The sequence below is a fragment of the Argentina anserina genome, chromosome 7 (assembly GCF_933775445.1).
Source record: "Argentina anserina chromosome 7, drPotAnse1.1, whole genome shotgun sequence".
Classification (NCBI taxonomy): domain Eukaryota; kingdom Viridiplantae; phylum Streptophyta; class Magnoliopsida; order Rosales; family Rosaceae; genus Argentina; species Argentina anserina.
This window is the reverse complement of record NC_065878.1, coordinates 6,851,152-6,869,650: the sequence shown is the minus strand read 5'-3', so window position 1 is coordinate 6,869,650 and position 18,499 is coordinate 6,851,152. Positions and strand designations below refer to the sequence as shown.

General features: G+C 37.7%; 1 protein-coding gene, 2 long non-coding RNA genes and 1 pseudogene across 4 annotated transcripts; 2 read left to right on the top strand and 2 right to left on the bottom strand.

Moving 5' to 3' along the window:
• Nucleotides 1-3,396: 3,396 nt before the first annotated feature.
• LOC126803476 (pheromone-processing carboxypeptidase KEX1-like) lies at nucleotides 3,397-4,215 on the bottom strand. The gene is made up of 3 exons (XM_050531279.1): nucleotides 4,119-4,215; nucleotides 3,769-3,945; nucleotides 3,397-3,725 (listed from the first exon to the last, which is right to left on the bottom strand). Exons 1-3 carry the CDS (start codon nucleotides 4,213-4,215, stop codon nucleotides 3,397-3,399), a joined length of 603 nt encoding a protein of 200 aa, XP_050387236.1.
• Nucleotides 4,216-5,443: 1,228 nt separating this feature from the next.
• LOC126803291 (probable CoA ligase CCL5) lies at nucleotides 5,444-7,659 on the top strand (annotated as a pseudogene).
• Nucleotides 7,224-8,552, bottom strand: LOC126803299 (uncharacterized). The gene is made up of 3 exons (XR_007673101.1): nucleotides 8,417-8,552; nucleotides 7,797-7,866; nucleotides 7,224-7,328 (listed from the first exon to the last, which is right to left on the bottom strand). It is a non-coding gene; the product is annotated as an uncharacterized LOC126803299 (long non-coding RNA).
• A 655-nt stretch (nucleotides 8,553-9,207) lies between these two features.
• Nucleotides 9,208-12,925, top strand: LOC126803297 (uncharacterized). 2 transcript variants are annotated; one of them, XR_007673100.1, is made up of 5 exons: nucleotides 9,208-9,360; nucleotides 9,631-9,868; nucleotides 10,051-10,228; nucleotides 12,212-12,473; nucleotides 12,597-12,925. It is a non-coding gene; the product is annotated as an uncharacterized LOC126803297 (long non-coding RNA). The 2 variants fall into 2 exon arrangements; XR_007673099.1 differs by having other exon boundaries at nucleotides 9,277-9,868.
• The last annotated feature ends 5,574 nt before the right edge of the window (nucleotides 12,926-18,499 follow it).

Below are 18,499 nucleotides of genomic sequence, written 5' to 3'. Positions count from 1 at the left end.
TGACAACGTCAAATTCATCCCAATCAATAGCCTAAACTTGGCTAATTGCTGATGGCATGCCATTATCTGGTATATCATATACCAAATCCCCGTCATCTTTGATGGTATATGATTCCCATACCTCCTCGTCTTCTACTGGTGCATCATTCTTTGACTTCTCCCCTTTTTGCTTTTCATTCCACTCCAAATTCTTCTTTCGGTTTTCCTCTTGCTCATTCTTTTTTTCCATCATTTTCCTTTTCACGTCCCCCCACCAAAAGATGTCGTCCCTCTTCTTTTCCATTCTTTTTCTTGTTTTGATGCGTGAAATGTATGAATACATTCCCATTGTCTTAGTAGTCTCTCCAGATTTTTCATCATTAATCTTCATGGTGAAGCTATTTTCAGAATCATATGTGTTATCATCAGGATGCAAGCAACTCAATGGATATGCATCCGGAGAAAATGGAACCTGGTTCTTCTTGGCTTCAGCCTCCGTGTCAATGTTAGCCTCTAGTATCTTGAAGTTTTCGAGTGGAATGTTGATTACCGGTGCGGTTGGAGATGAAAAATCCACTAGAAGAGAGAGGCCAGGCATGAGTTTGAAGGCGGCATGTCAAACTCCGGTGTGGATGGAGTCTTTTTGGCTTGTGTAGGGACTGCTCCAATTTTCACTATCACAAAGGTAGCTACAAGTCAGTCACAATATCAGCCACATAATAAGTCCCATCAAAAGTATTTAACTACAAGAGTTGTCACATATTATGTCACACCATCTGTCACACTACCTGTCACACTAATATTTGTCATGTGACAGGCCATGTGACAAGCCGTGTGACACTAGCCATACAACAATTCTATAGAAACATGTAAAAGCAAAAAAATACATATGGGTAGAAAAACACAAGGGTATACAAAACATAATTCATGATTCCTAGAAACTCACATATAAGATCAGTCACATATTCTGTCACACCACCTGTCACACTAATAAATTTCCTGTGACAGGCCATGTGATAGGTAGTGTGACACAAGTCATAGAACAATTTTCTACATAAACATGTAAAAGCATCAAAGTATATATGGGAAAGAAAAACACAAGTGTGTATAAAACATAATTCATCATTCATGATTCATAGAAACTCAAATATAAGACCAGTCACATCAGCTGTCACATATTCTGTCACACCACTTGTCACACTAATATTTTTCTTGTGACAGACCATGTGATTGGTAATGTGACACAAGTCATACAACAATTTTCTACAGAAACATGTTAAAGCAACAAAGTACATATGTGAAAGAAAAACACAAGTGTGTATAAAACATAATTCATGATTTATAGAAACTTAGAAACATTTTTTGTTCGATGTTAAATATAAACAGATTATGTTTCATATCAAGTAAAAAAATTTCTCCCCTCTCCTCTTTCATTTTGCATGAGTTTTTGAGATTTAGTTACCATGATCATTTTGTTTCTGCTGCAGCTCATTGCCTTTTCCCACTTTCTCATTCTCTTTCTCTACAACCAGCTCAGTATCTTTGTGGTGCATCTCTTTCTCCTTCTCTAAAACTAGATTAGTATCTTTGTGCTCCACAATCAGCTTAGTATCTTTGTCCTGCATCTCTTTCTCCTTCTCCTTCTCCATAGCCAGCTCAGTATCTTCGTGTTGCATCTCTTTCTCCTTTTCGCTATGTTCATGTGGCTCTTGTTCCATCAGAGAAGTCTTGTATTCTTGCTCTTCAGATCATGCTGATAGCGCATTTATCATCCGACTGTATCCTTGTATTTTTTTCATCATCTTCTTTGCTCTTCTCTCTTAATTTCTCCAAGTCGTGTCTCAACCTTTCGTTCTCCTCCTCATCCTTTACTACTTTCTCCTCCAGACTCGTCTTAGTTTGCTGCAATCTAATATTTTTCTCCTGGAGGTCTGCTATTTGTGCCTCCAGTGCCTCGACATCACATTTTGGCATTGGGCCTTCATCTTTCTCAGCATTTTCATCTTCGTCAGAGCTGCTAAACTCATGTTCTTGTTTCATCTTGCGAAACAATTTCTGAAACACATATAGATATATCACAGTTACACATGCTGTCACACAACCAGTCACAACAAACATAAAGAACCATATAAAATAAAAGACCATCATATTGATACATACCGCAAGGTGATTATTGTCATACTTCTCAAGAATCGGCACCAGTTTTGACAGGTCCCACTTCAGTGCCAGAGGATATTTGTTTTCTCTACCTTTAATTGTTTGTATGACAAGGGTCTTCTCACATAGCCAGTACTGTTCACCAATAAGATGTTAATATGGCTTACTAAGTCATATATGAGAAAATAAAGAACGAAAGAATCAAGTCATGCTTACCAAGAGTATGTGGCTTGAGCGTGTAATTTTTGCATTGAGCGAAGACCGAAAGATGTGGCCAATTTCCCTTGCCCATGCATAGTCTGCATAGTCTGCCAGTGGTGTTTTTCCCCACAACGCCCTGACATACTCCCATGCGATGAACGATCCTAAGTTGGGGACAAAGAACCTGGCTAACATATCTAGCAATACAAGTCTTGCGACATTGATGTCCCTCTTTTCATCTTCCCCATCCGCAGGATATTCATTTAGCGTCTTTTGCAATGCGTCTGTGATTTTCTTGTACGTTAGTCTATTGTTGGTCAAAAGTTTTCCAAATATGAGTCATGCCTCCGGAACTTCCTCCTTTAACTTGGAATCCACAAACTGCCCCTTGAGCGGCACACTAAACAATTGCGATTATCAATAATCTGTTGATCGACTTCGTCATCATTTTCCTTGTGATCACTCCATCATATACTGCAGAGAAGAACTGCCCAAACGACCATTCCCTCAATATTTGCAAGGAGCGTGCCTTGATCTTCTTCTTATAAAGAGTATGATCCGGGTATGCTGATCTATACTTTGCGCTTTGGTCTGTATAGAAATAATTAAAATATTAGGCATAGTTACTCCATAGTACAATTACTGTAAATAGCACATCCCCTCACACCTACTGTCACACTCCATGTCACACCACCTGTCACACTGCCTGTCACACCACCTGTCACAACTACACCTACTGTCACACCTGTCACAATTATACATACTATCACACCTTTTGAAATGCATTATGGCATTAAAATTCAAGGTTTAGCTCAAGCTGTGATACATGCTATCACACATACTATTGCTACTCTACATAGCACAGTTATGTTCACAAACAATTAGAGTTTAGCTTAATCAACAATATTTATCTTTTTTGCTCTTCTTTTTCTCTTTCGGTGCCGTTTTACTGGTTTTCTCTTTTGACTTGTTAGTTTTGGATTTCTTTTGTGCTGAAATCTTCCCTTTCACCCTTTCTTTCACCTTAATCTGCCTCCCCTTCATTTTTGCATTTTTTTTCTATCGAGGAATCTCCTCCTCCGCATTGCTACTGTTGCTACTCTCATCATCATCTTCACCGTCATTGTCATCATCATCGTCGTCATCATTGTCATTGTCATCGTCACTCCCACCACTGTTGTCTTTGTTTTCCTCTTCATTGTTGGAATCATGACTATCCTCACTGTCATTCTCAGTGTCATCTGCACTTATTTCATTGTCTGTTTGTGTTTCATCGTCACTCTCTTCAGACTCTTCCCTCTTTCTCTTCCTTTTTACTTCCTCCTTGCTAATTTTCCGCCTTTTTAGAGTTGTGTTTTTCTTGCTTGATGGGTTTTTACGTTTTGAATCTGCATAGAATCAATCATAGTGAAAAATTGAGTAACATTTTACCACTAACAAATGCAACCAGAACTACTGTCACACCCACTGTCACAACGTCGATCACACCATCTGTCACACATACTGTCACACCTACTGTCACAACATCTGTCACAACATCTGTCACACAAACTGTCACAACATCTGTCACACGTCCTGTCACACCTACTGTCACACCTCCTGTCACACCTTTTGAAATGCATTTTGGCATTAACATTTCCTATGTTTTAGCTTAAGCTGTCACACATCCTATGACATCTACTGTCACAATTGTTTTTTTGAAATGGATTATGACTTAAGATTTCAAAGGTTTAGCCAAGACTTATCTACATACCTACAACTTGAAATTCAGGGATTAATACCTTGCTGGCGGTTGTGCTTCTGCTTGGTCCTCCATTCGTCAAAGTCTTGATCATCATCATTATGGATTTTGGACTTGTTTCTTCCTCCTTTTTCCATTTTTGTCCTGAAGAACAAATAAATAAAGAAATTCAAATCGAGTTCAACAACAACCAAATCAAACCCATCGAACGAGAGAGAGAGAGAGAGAGAGAGAGAAAGAGAAATCCTGAGATTCACATTTAGCGGTTGAGAACAATTGTGTCGGCGCGTCGAATTCAGATTCCTAGTAACTTCGTCGTCATTGTCGTCGCTGTTGTAGTCGTCTTTAGGAGAAAGAACTGTTGAAGAAATGGAATGAGTTTTGAAGAGAGGTCTGAGTTTGGGTTTTTGAGAGAGAATATAATAGAGAGCGTTTCGCGGTTATAGGTTGCGGTTTATTTGAGTTGCATTGTCCGTAATTTTTCTGAAAATTTGGGGCTACGTTTTAAGCTGTTTTAAAAACGACTTTTTTCTAATTTCAAAACTTATTTGATATTTTTATAATTTCATGCATGAAAAATGACTTTTTTATAAGAACTCCAAAAAATATAAGTTTTGTTTTTAAAAAGAGGAAAGAAATATTTAAAAATTAAAAAAAATCAAAGTTTAACCGATATTTGACCGTTGACTGATATATTCAACCGATATGGGCGATATCGTATCGTCTTGTAAATATTACTAATGTATCGCCGATATATCCGATATTTGGAACACTGGTTACACCTGACTGATCGAACATTACCAAGTAGGTGGAAATTTGTACCCTATTTTGGTCCAAAAAGTGAAACGTACCAGCTAATTTGTATGATTTTCTAGCCATCCAATATGAGGTTTGTAATTGAATATTTTCTGTTTCAAGGAATATTTCAATTCACTGAGAGACCATCAATATATTAAATACTCTACGCAGTCAGTAGAAGTTCTTAGGTTCTCTGTAAATTTCTGAAAAATGAGGGAGTGTGTAACCTAAATTCAGTATAATCGACTGAGAACCTCATGAATTCCGTAAGTCTGTCATCAACGCTGACTCGGCATCACTTTCCAATCTTCAGTACAAACTGCACACAAGAATTGGAGAATGTGCATGACTCAAGAATTTGTCTCATGAAAGGCTTTAGTACATGACCTATTATCAAGCATAATTACGTTTGCCAAAAGCACACAGGAATATTCATGGAATTGGTATGCCGGCTACCACTTAAAAATACATATATTACAATTCTAAAGGCGTTTTTAACAATGCTATAACCCTCGGACTTGTCATACTCAACCAACAGCTGGCCTATTTATTTGCATATCATATTGTAAGTATGAATGTAAACAAATTGCAACCTCTTCAGCAATGTCTATGGAAGAACTGTCCGGCGAGTACACCGGTGGTTTTGATCCCCAAACCGGAGTATACCATTCTCTTTTCAACCTTGGTGATCGTCACAAAATCCCAAGTAGACCTAACCTTGACACTGCAACCTTTGTGTTGTCACAGTTCCCACACCCTCATCTGGCCGAGTCACGAGTTGCCCTCATTGATGCGGCCACAAACCAACGAGTCACTTATGCACAACTTCATCGATCGATTCAGTCTCTAGCTTCAGGCTTGCACCAAGCACTTGGAGTTCAAAAAGGTGATGTGGTGTTTGTGTTGTCACCAAACTCACTCCTATATCCAACAATATGTTTGGCAGTTTTTTCAGTTGGTGCAATTCTAACTACTGCCAATCCACTCAACACCAAGTCAGAAATAGCCAAACAAGTCAGTGACTCGGGTGCCAAACTTGCTATTGCATCACCTGAGGAGGTTCACAAGCTGATCCCAACTGCTGTGCCTACAATTTTAACATCAAGGCCATCAAATGCTACTGATAACTCACTCTCCATTGAAGAGTTGATTGAATCCTGTGATCCAATTCCAACCGAGTTAGCACTAGCACGTCCAACTCAGTCAGACACTGCAGCCATACTGTACTCTTCGGGTACAACTGGGACAAGCAAAGGCGTAGTTTTGACACATGAAAATTTCATTGCCATTATGACACTTCTGAAATGGTCTGTGGTTCAAACATCAGCTCAAGATGATGTGTTCTTATGCTTCATTCCTATGTTCCACATATATGGGCTTGCTTTCTTTGCACTTGGAATGTTTACCTCAGGAGCCACCACTGTCCTGATGAAAAGGTTTGAGTTCAAAGCCATGTTAGATGCAATACAAACTCATAAAGTGAGTAACATTCCTGCGGTGCCCCCTGTGATTCTTGGACTAGTGAAGTATGCAAGCCAAGCCGGGTGTGACTTGTCATCATTGAGGAGGATCAGTTCAGGAGCTGCACCATTAAGCAAAGAAGTGGTTGATGAGTTCAGACTAAAGTTTCCTTGGGTTGAGCTGAGGCCAGGTTATGGCCTAACTGAAAGTTGTGGCGCAGAAACTTTCTTTGTGTCGGATGAACAAGCTAAGAAGCATACTGGCTCATCTGGGCCTCTGGTTCCAAAATTTGCTGCTAAGGTTGTGGATATTGAAACTGGACAAGCTTTGGGACCTTATAAGGAAGGAGAGCTGTGGCTGAAGAGTCCAACTATCATGAAAGAGTATTTGGGGAATGTGGAAGCAACCAATGCTACTATTGATGAAGATGGGTGGTTGAAAACTGGTGATCTTTGTTATTTTGATGAGGATGGGACAGCTTTACATTGTTGATCTTATCAAGGAGCTCATCAAGCATAATGGGTATCAGGTACTGAACTTATTTCATATCAAGAATGTAATCTTCAGTTCGATCACACTTACAGTTAACTGTTTGGATCTTTGAACTCTCCTTGCAGGTTGCTCCTGCAGAATTGGAGGCAATACTCTTGAGTCATCCTCAAATTCTTGATGCCGCTGTCATCCCGTGAGTTGCCTTATGATCTCCCATTCTTGTTGTTCTTGCTTTTTATTTTTTATTCTTTGGATCCTTCATCTTGCTCAGTGAATCTAAATAATAAAAACTATATGCAGGGTTGAAGATGAAGAAGCAGGACAAATACCAATGGCATATGTGGTGAGAGCAACTAGTACTGACCTGATCACTGAGGACCAAGTCATTCAATTTGTTGCCGGCCAGGTTTGTCTTCTCCTAATTGCCTCTTTGTAGAAGAAACACTAATTTAAGACATAACCCTTTTAACTTATCAACTTGGAAATTTTAGGTTGCCCCCTACAAGAAAGTTAGAAAAGTTGGGTTTATAACTGCCATTCCAAGATCAGCTGCAAGCAAAATCTTAAGGAAGGAACTTGTTAGCTTACAAAGCAAACAACAAATTGTATCCAGGTTGTAATATTGTTTCGTGCAGGCCAACTTTTTTCAAAGAATATAAACAGCAAGAGGCCCTTCAACTTTGGAAAGGTAATTAAATGGCCGATAAAATCATCTGCTAGTCCATTTATGGGAGAGTAAAGAGAATTAGTACTCTCTCACATATATCAAAGATGAAAAAATGAAGCATACAGATTTGAAGGTTGAAAGAGTACTCTGTACAAAGCATGTCATTGTCATTTGAATCGCACAGTTGATTTATTTTAATAACTGATCAAAGTTTCCATTCTAAACACCAATTCATAAAGATTTCAATGATCCGTGAGCGAACATATATTGCTCCATAATGGTTTTAAATTAAATTTGTACCTTAGTGATGAAGTTTATCTGGTAAGTGGTAATTCATGTCCCATTGTAAATCAAGCAACTGGGCCTTTTTCTGTTCAAAGTTTAACCACAAGGATTCACAATGTCAGTGTTGAATCATTTTCTACAGTCATAGGATCAGAATGACACTGATTTCAAGAACCAAAACACTTGAATAACATTGTATAAGTAGACGGTGCAAGTTACACAGTAATAGGTTTCTGTGTCAACTACATTTTCACTAAGAGCAATATTTGTTTTTTGAGAAAGTTAAAGAAATCCCTTGAATCACATCCTTGCAATCATAGATCTAACAAAGCATTAGGAGCATATATATCACATCCTTGGTGATTCTAAATTTCTCAACAGAAACAATCAGTTTTTTTTTTCAGAAGTATATCATCAAATTAGATAGTTTATCCTAAAATCTTACTACTCACATGAGTATCTATCACATAGAGAAATACAGTAACGATCATATCACATTTCCAGCAAGTCACACTGATAAACGATTTAATGTAAAATTCACGATCCATAGCCATCGGCTGGTACTGAGGGCAAGCCTTATATGATTATATCAGCTAAGCAGTAGACAAATTTCTAATGGAAGAGTAAGAGCATACCTTCTGTGACAAAGTCCCATAACAAGAGGCGTTACAAGTCATCTTGATCAGACAATTAATGCACCTCTAGATTAAGAGCTCGATCAAGTATGCAGTGGTCCACAAAAAGTGCTTCCGGTTCTTGAGCTGAACATTGTAACACAGCCACTGCAAGGATCCAGGAAACAAACAATAATTCGTTCTATTTGACTTTTGCTATATTAAGCTTAAGCAATCAGGCCTCTCTCTTCTGGACCAGTGTGGAAATCATCTATAACAATCTTAACTAGTGTATCCAGAAGCTTCTTGTTTTAGCACCCCTACCAGCGGAATTCAAGACCTGAGTCCGAGTTTTCTACAACCTCAGTCTCCATAGAACCAAACTTCGAGCCATCACTTCTGCCATTGAAATCAGTGGCAGACAAGGTGTCTGTTACAGCTGAGAGAGTTGAATCTTGCAGGGTCATGAGACTCTGAAAGTCATGATTAAAGTCCTCAACGATTTAAAAGTCTCAAAATTCAAACTATCAAGCACTATCTGATAACCTATAACCAAAATAAAAAGTAACCAAAATTTAACATTGCAAAGGATTTGAAATCATTTTTGATACCAATACTATACTAACACATGAAACCCGAAGTAAGAACTATATACTCTGAACAAACTAAACAGCACTACCAGATATCTTCTGCACTTGTTCAGGTAACAAAAAACTTCATACTATGAATGAATCAAAAGCTTTATGATAGAAACACTTGAGCAAACACATGTAAGTAACCAAAGAGGATCTAAAATCATCACTGACCTCAAAAGTCATTTCAGACCAACCAATTCTATTAATAACTATCTAATATGTTTCTCTTTAAGACATTTCGTCAGTAACTGAAGGTGCACTCTATATAGGCTAAAATACCCAGGCCAGCTGCTCTCTCCTTACTCGCGGCCAATCTGCCTGAAACTCGAGGTGAGCTCGAAGCCTCTCTTTCTTGCTTTGTCTCCCAAGTCTTGCTTTTGAACACCGCCGTTCCTGATATACCAACCCCCTTAAGTTACTGACGAAATGTCTCAGAGATTAATGAAGGATGTCGAGATTGGTTGTGGTTAGGAGTTGGGGATGGGGGTTTGATTAGTTTCTTGAGAAGGTTTTCAGGGGTTGTGGGTGTCGAAGCATATCAAGGTCTGTGCTGGAGATGCATTTCAAGTTGTGGATAAACTATCTAATGCTTGTTTTCAGGTCGAGGTGGGTTGTGACGTGGGCAGCTGCAAGATTCTGATACTGAATTTGATGTGATTATGGTTTATTTGGGTTCAAGTGATGTTAGGGATGGTCTATATTCTCCCGAGTGAAGTTTGTTGGTAAATCATGTCCTTTTGTCAGCCAGATCGATTCTCTCTGATACCGGGGGATCCTAGCTACACTGTCATTCTTCCAAGTTCATCATTTTACAAGCCATTGATCCATGAGTTTCGAGGTAGGTCTTTTTTATGAGTTATACAAAAATAGATGTGGGAAACTGGGAATTGCTTTTTCTTATCGCTGTGGTATCACCTCTTATGACTTGTAGTGATTGTGAGAATCGTTTCCTCACCAAACTAGGAAAAGCTACATCTGGGGAATTCTTGAATTCCATAATGAAGATATTTTGCTGTGCAGGAAGACGTAAGAGCATGGAAGGAACCGTTCAATGTCATGTTATGAATGTCAGGAAAGGAGGGGGGATGAACAGCCGAGATATTGTATTGTGGATATTGTATTTATAGTGAATCATGCCCAGAAAGTGTGCTTGGGAAGATAAGCTGGATGTGGTCTCCTGAGAAGGATCAGACTTTAGGTATGCTTCAATGACTATTTAGAATAGCTTGGCCGATTATCAATTTATCATAGCCAACTTCAGCTATTATGAATTAGTATGTTCGTTTATTGATAGAAGCTAAGTTTTGTGTTTGTGCATATACTGAATTACTGATATACCACTTGTTTACTGCTCAATTCAGATAGTGGAAAATAAATAAATAAGAGATGAAGACATAATTTTTGCTTTTGTGCCCATCGCCATTTACGATCGTCCTATCCTATCTGAACGTCGTCAACTCCTCTTTGGCTGTGCTATTTTATTCCTTAACGAGGTGTAGATTTCTGGGAAGAGTTGTGGTGGTTGTGTCAGTAGTTTACGAAACAACCTTTTATCAAGCCATGATTCATGATTCTAGTTTTCCATGATTGTAAATCTCCAAATCACCATTCATATCTCATATTTTTCTTAATTTTGGCTTTATTAGAATCTTTATGTTCCTACTTAGAAAAATAAACTCTGTGGCCTGTGATATATCTAGGATTTGAACCTCCCAGTAAAAAGCACATGTGCTGGGTTAAAGTTTTTTTTTTTAACAGTGGGGTTACATCAGAAATGATGTGTTTTTTTTATAACAGAAATGCCTGTCTTCTTTGATCATTATCAATAGAAATTCTTTTTGAAGCATGAATTAGGAGTTGGATTCTTTTGGCCATAATTTATTTTTATTTATTTATTCAACTGGTTAGTTTAATTTTGTCTCTGAGTTTATTGCTGTAATTCTGCATTTTGTAATACTAGAATTACAAATTACAACTCTAATTGGGTACGATTTTGATACAAGCAAGGCATGAAGGATAAATTGTAAGGATGGAAATGTTTTTTGTCTTTGAACATATGAATCTGATTCATTGGTGAAAATGAGTGACAAATTTATAGCAATCAATTGGATCTCAAAACTACCATTCAATTGGCAAGTCTTCCTTTTCTGTATAATGTTTCTATGTCTTGGAATGGTAATAGTTCAAGTCCAAGCCTATCTTTGTTACTGGCATGAAGACTAATGTATGAGGATGGAAACACATATTTAGAAACATATGTTTTCTGATTGTTTTCTAGATTGAATCCAGTGGGATATTTTGTCCACTGTTCTCTACATTCTCCTTTTCAATGGCTTGTTGTTTGTTATAACAAAAGTCGGAAACATATATGAACGGTAAAGCCGATGCTTGCTTAGATATTGAAAACACACGTGTTTTCGAGTCATGGTTGGTGTTTTCTTTGTATGGTTTGTAGACTGAATCCAGTGGAAACTTGACCGCAGTTCTCTACATTCTTTTTTCCAACGGCTTGTTGTTTGTTATAACAAAATTTGGAAACGTCTAACATATATGAATGGCAAAGCCGATGCTTCCTTAGAAATTGAAAGATATGGTATCGCAAATGCTTCTACTGTTCGGATCTCTGAACTACCACCATTTACTCAAGTGGCAAATCTTTATTGTCTTTGACAATACTTACAAGTTTTATATGCTTTGGTGTAGTAATAGTACAAGTCTAAGTCTAACTTTATTACTGGGCTTGAAGGATAATGTATAGGGTTGTTATAGCATAGCTTCTCTGGTTTTAGAAATATATCTCTGATGTTTGGGAATTAAGTTGCGGTGCCTTTGATATTTTTGCTGATGTCTTCATTTTCTTCAGCTTTAGCTTGTCGATATATTGTCCACTGTCCTGTTTGTTAAACTTCCACTGACATGTTGTTTGCTGTAAGAGAAAAACATGCAAGGAAATGTTTTGGGAATGGGAAGGAGTGACATAGCTTCTCTGATTTTGTTCTTGCCCTGCAGCAGTAGCAACACTTGGCTCAGTTATTAATGTAGCATGAATAAAGAATTGCATTGCAATTGTTAGTGTACTACAACTACAATTTTATTTACATTTTTCATGTAGCTCTTGCTTGGTTTGGTATCCTAGAAGGAATTTTTCTTCCACACTGACGAAAAGGAGGTGTTCTTACAGAATAATCACTTAACAAGAAGGGATATGGTGGCTAGAAGGAAGGAGAAAGGAGGGGGCAACAATTTGACTGGGAAATAAATGACTTTAGCTCCATGAAAGAGGGTTATAGATCCTTACGTACATAAGCTCTTTCATTCCCCCAAAAAAAAAAAAAAGTTGAAAATCTGATTTGTCTGCAAAATGGGCTAGAGGCTGATTCAGTTATGGGTTGGAGTAGCTTCAAAGTGTAGAGGAATGCAAACCAATTAACAGCCTGCAGCTGGTATGTGTTTGTTTTCATTTTCAGTTAGTGTTTCAGCTTAAGTGTTTCAAACTTCATCAGATTTTCCAACTCATAATAGCTACTAATTTGTTCTTTTTATGCATAACATGAAAATTTTGATAGAGAGGAGGTCGAGAAGTCTAAGGCCACTGGTGTTGGTGATTTGCAGAAGTAGCAAGTGCCAATAACCAAGACTTCTGTGGCTTCGGACTCAGCCTACTGCCAAGAAGAAGAAACTGAAAAAGTTGTAAGGATATGCCTAAACAAGTTATGAACAAACCTCTAATTGCATAACTAGAATAACATTGAATTGCAGATATAATTTTTGCATAATATGTAAGACTAAACCTAAGTCGTTTCATATATAACACTGGTCCTTGCACTCTCTTCTCACCAGCAATTAAATATTCAGTCCCCTAGAAAATAGAGTTAGAGAGCAGTGCAGAAGACTAAGTGTGGCCTTATAAGGTTGTTATACTCGTGCATTTGCTTATATCTTTAATTCATGTACTTATTTCTATGCTTAAAGACTTGAACGTAATATTGGTTTTGTCTATCAATATTGTATGTTTGTTCCTTTAGATCAATGAATCAAGGGATGTAATTTAACATAGTGCAGGTATTTCAATGCTAAGAACCACATTTAATCTTCATTCTTAAATTATGCGGATGAGATGCGCAGTTGTGCGTTACAGATGGAGTTGGCACTACATTTGAAATCTGTCGACTTGTAGTTGCTTTGCTTCCTTTGCACTAGTTTGTAGTTTTCTTTTTTAATCTGCATTCTGGTTAATTGTTTGAATGTTTCAAATTTTTAGCCATTGCAAGAATTCTGTTGGGACGGCCACATTTTTTCTTTGCAGTTTTAACTGACTGCTGGTTCTGTTGTGGTTTCACAATTTGGCATACTGCATTGTTTACTTTTAGTTTGTACTTTGTAGCTTGCTTTCGCAGTGTGCAAATTGGACAGTTTGCAACTTGTCCGGTTTCAGACAGAGTTTGTACGTTGTAGTTGTGCAGTTTGCATTTTGCAAGTTGTTGATGACAGTATTTGTTATTTGCTTATTTGCTGGAAGTCTGCTACTTATTTGTTGGTACGGATTAATGGGTACCAAATGTGTGATTGATTTTCGAGGGTCTTCTACATATCTGCTTTAATTTCAGTTTGGTCGTCTGCAAAATCATAATGCATAATGTAGCGATGCAGATTTAACCATAACCATAGTCTCCATTGTGGAACTGACAATTCAGTTCCTCTAGTTTTGAAAGGGCTACTTTCACCATAACTATTCATAATGTATGTCTCTCCTTCAATATGCTATCTAGTGGCATTACAGAGTAATCGACTAGCTAGTCTTGAAAGGCCTCGCTTTATCTAACACGAATACAAAGAAAAATTTGTATGGCCTATAGGCCAGTTTCGTTTGTACTTTGCTCCGTCACTGATTGATGATATAGATAGGAGTAGATAGGAGTAAATGCAGTGATGTTCCTCTTCTGAAGTCTGTTGACGACTCTAATTTTCATAGCCCCCCGCCCACTTTATTTGAAGGAAGTTGTGGATATTCCAAGCTACTTGTCATCCATGGTTTTCTATGGCACATTAAATGCAGATTACTCCAACGTTTAGAAAGCTCCTTGCTCATGACTTTGATCTTGTAGTTCAAGTCTTCGTCGCTATGTAAAGAGCAGTAGTGTGGTATTAGGTGACAATCCCAATCAAGCTCAGGTCCCTGTACCGCGTGACTGGCATATCAATCCATTAGGGCTCAGGTCCCAATATAGATAATCATTAGGGGTGGGCTGGGGCTGAGGCTAATCCCACATTTCGTCATACTCATTAAATTTAGGATGTAATAACCCGATTTTTTAGGTTGAAATTGTACGAATTCGTAGAAATTTATAAACTTGGTTATAAATCGCATTTTTTCTCGCTTCACGACGATGTCGAATCGAAAACGGAACTGTCTTCGGAAAGCTAAATTGGGAAAAACGTTACGTTTCCGCGACGTAGGAGTCGACTTTTACTCCGTCGCTCGTTTCCAAAAACTTTCTTCACGAAAGTTGTAGAACTCGTCGATACGAATTCATGGACATGTCACGCGTTCTAATCGGACGTCATATGTGAAATTTATTAGCGACGGAAGTTAGTTTCTGATTTTAGAAGAACTAAAAAAGAAAATTTTAGGGAATTAGGGTTTCCAAAAATAGAAACCCTTGACCTCTTCTCTCTCTCCTCTCCCGCAGTCGCTCCCTCTCTCTCTCTCCCCGATTCTCACTCTCTCAAAATCGCCTCCGGCGATCTAGCAGTTCCAGCCTCCGTGGCCCTCACCGCCGACCCCAAAGGCACCGCACGGCCTTCCGCTTCCACCCTCTGCCTCTACACACCTCCGTTCGCCGCGCCGAAGCTCCCTCGCCAAATCGAAGATTCTGCGACTTCCTCCACCGCCCAAGCACGTCGCCGGCGAAACTAGAGCACAGAGACCACACTACCATCGCCGAAGCCATCTGTGGAGCTCACTGCAAAATCGAGTCCAAAAAGTGTAAAACCGTTTCTCAAGTAATACTTAGCTTACTAGGTGATAGAAACTAACATCTCGTGATGATGTGGACTCCAAATAGCATGGAAAGTTTTTATTAATTTCCATGTAGTCTTCGTCAATAAGTGAGACAAGATTCTTATTATACTTTTATGGTCGAAAATTCTTTTCATACTTTTGTGGCCGAAAAAGACTTGAAATCGTGAAAGCTTACTAGAGAAACTTTGTGCATGATGATACATGTTCTTTAAAAAGCAGTGCTAAATATAATTCGGGATACGAAAAACATTGGTGAAATTTCATTTATTAGTGCACTTAAAATTAATGAAATGCTAAGTAATGATGTTGTGAAAAATTGCAAATCAAAACCCCATTTTTCCTACAATGTTTTGGCAAGAGTCGGGGTAGTTACAAAACTCACAGACGGTGTCAACTATTTAGATGTGTGAAACTTTTGGAGTAAAAGATAGAGGATGAGTTAGGTTGATCGAAGGAATTAGAAATTAGAAATTGAACACCAACTAAGGTTTAACTGCAAAATCGAGTCTATAAAGTAAAAATTGCATCTTGAAGAATACGTAGGTCGCATGAATGAAAAACTTATAAGAAGTCAAACTATTAGGAATCGCATAGAAAGTTTATATCTATCTCCATATAGTCTTCTTCAATAAGTGGGATAAGAGACTTGAAACTTTTGTGGTCGAAAAATGTTTTCATAATTCTGTAGTCGAAAGAGACTTGAAAGCGTGAAAGCTTACTAGACAAACTCCGTTCATGATGATACATAATTATTAGAAAAGTAGTGCTAAATAAAAGACTGAGTGAAATTTCATTAATTAGTGCACTAGAAGTTAATGAAATGCAAAGTAATGAAGTTGTGGAAATCATATTTGCAATATCAAAACCCCATTTCCTATAATGTTTTGGCAGAAGTCGTGGTCGTTACAAAGCTCACAAACAGTGTCAACTGTTTGGGTGTGAAAATTATTTGGGATAAAAGATAGAGGATGAGTTATGTTGATCAAGGGAAACCAGATATACTGGAATGAAAAATATGGGTAGGGTTGCACCATAAATATGGGAAGATATTGAACACCAGCTAAGGTTTCACTACAAAATCGAATCTACAAAGTAAAAAATGCTTCTCGAAGAATACGTAGGTTGCATAATTAACAACTCATAAGATGTTGAACTATTACAATTGCATGGAATGGTTATACCAATCTCCATGTAGTCTTCGTCAATCAGTGGGATAAGATTCTTATCGTACTTTTGTGGCCGAACAAGACTTGAAAGAGAAACTTCACACATGTATCAGTCAATAATTTACTAGGGAAGTACTGCTAAAGAGGATGTGAGATATGAAAAAAGATTGCATAAATTTTCATTAACTAATGCACCGGATACTCCATAACTTCTATTGAAATTCCACTTAATGATGTTGTTGAAATTCCAACCTACTTGTCACGAATGCCTCTTCTTGACTCCTCCTACGTAGAACGCATATTATTGGCAACGTATAGAATACTTTGTGCTACATGACTTTGACCTTCTAGTTTAAGTCTTCATCAATTTGATTATGGTAGTGTTATAGTCCAATTCCACAATCGCGTCGAAGCTCACGTCCATTAGTTCGAATTTCAAATTAAGCGACATATTTATTAATGAGGGCATTTGCCATCTCAATCTAGCTAGTCTCTGCATTATACAGCTCGAAAAGATCGATCATTCCACTAGCTAGGAAAGACATGATGTACAACAATTATTAGACGAAATTCCTATAAAATGAAAACAGAAACTGATATTAGAGGAATGCAAGCACAACGTCAATAACCTAAAGTTAGGAAATAGAATATAATAAGAAAATATAATAACTTTAGGTTATTAGGAAAACTAGGGGTGGGCACGGGACGGGATGGGACGGGACGGAGCTCATCCCACGTCTCGTCCCACTCTTTTGAATCGGGACGGGATCGGGACGGGACGAGAGTTTTTAAGAATGCATCTCACTCGGGATTAATCCCGGTTGGGACGGGACGGGACAAATCCCACCTTTTTATGAAGTTAAATAAAAACCTATATTTTTATTTTTTTCATAACAAAGTAACATTTTATAATGAAAATTTAACAAAAATAATGCATATTATGTTCAAAATATTATAAATTACCATTATTATTTGAGTTGATATAATTTTAGAGTTATTAAGAACATAAATTAGTTTCATTTTGATACAAATATATAAGAATTTTTAAGTTTTCATTAAAGGTGGGACGGGACGGGACGAAGCGGGATAGAAATTATTCGTCCCACGTCCCATCCCACTAGAATGAAGCGGGACGGAATCGGGACGGGACGAACGTTTTTAGACCTCCGTCCCGTCCCGTCCCTATAAATTTCGGGACGGGATCGGGACGGGATCGGGATTTCTGTTTTTTATGCCCACCCCTAAGGAAAACTAATCTATTAGAGGAATGCAAGCACAACGTCACTGTAGAAAATGTGTACCTACTGCACGGGGTTCAATGAGCTAATTCCTTAAGATGCAACATGGCACTAGAGATTAGTTTTGCCTCACAATTTTTAGAAACATCAAACGTACATGCCTTCTTTCCCTTTGCTCTAGCCGTGCATATAAACCTTGGAGATCAAGAAGACGTTCGACAAAGAGAGGCCTCCATCACTCTATCATTGATTTCATCTCTTTGTTGGAGTGTTGTGAAATTTTATTTAAAACTCGCAAGCGCATGAATCGTCATTAATATAATGTGCAAATACGAAATTGTTCCAACTAGGGATTGAGAATCAATTTAATCATAACTTAATTCATCTAAACTAAGAACACAAAAGGCAATGAAGATATGGTTTTTAGATTTTTAAATAACAAATGAGATAAGATAACAAACAAATTAATAAGATAAAACCTAGGGTATCATAATTAACTATTGACAATCATATTTATATATCGATACAACTAATGGATTCTTTTATATCTCTACATGACAACTCACGTATCTAAGTTCAGGTAAGGCACTTAGACCATAGTTTTCCTTAAGTGCATGATACTTTCTAGGTACGACAAAAAGTTGTATATCCTAGCATGCAGTCTATCCATGTACGACATAAATTTAACATGAATGACTCATGACATTCTAGAAAACAAGAGAATCATGCAAACCATTACTTCAGGTACGACAATAATGTAATTCACACTTACTCACAAGAAGCTAAGTTGAATTATATTGCAAGTACGCCTCAAAGTCATCTTTTAATTACTAGATGCAAAGCCCTAAGGTGATCAATTAAAGAACTTAAACACAAAGCAACAATTCAAATAGTGACTAAGAATTCATCATAAAGAAACTATAAATTCATCAATAAAACATCAAACTACATAAACAATCATGATAGGGCATCACCTAACCCTAGAAAAAGGTTTAACAAACTATAACTAAGGAAAACATAACAAAAATAGTAAACGAATGGAA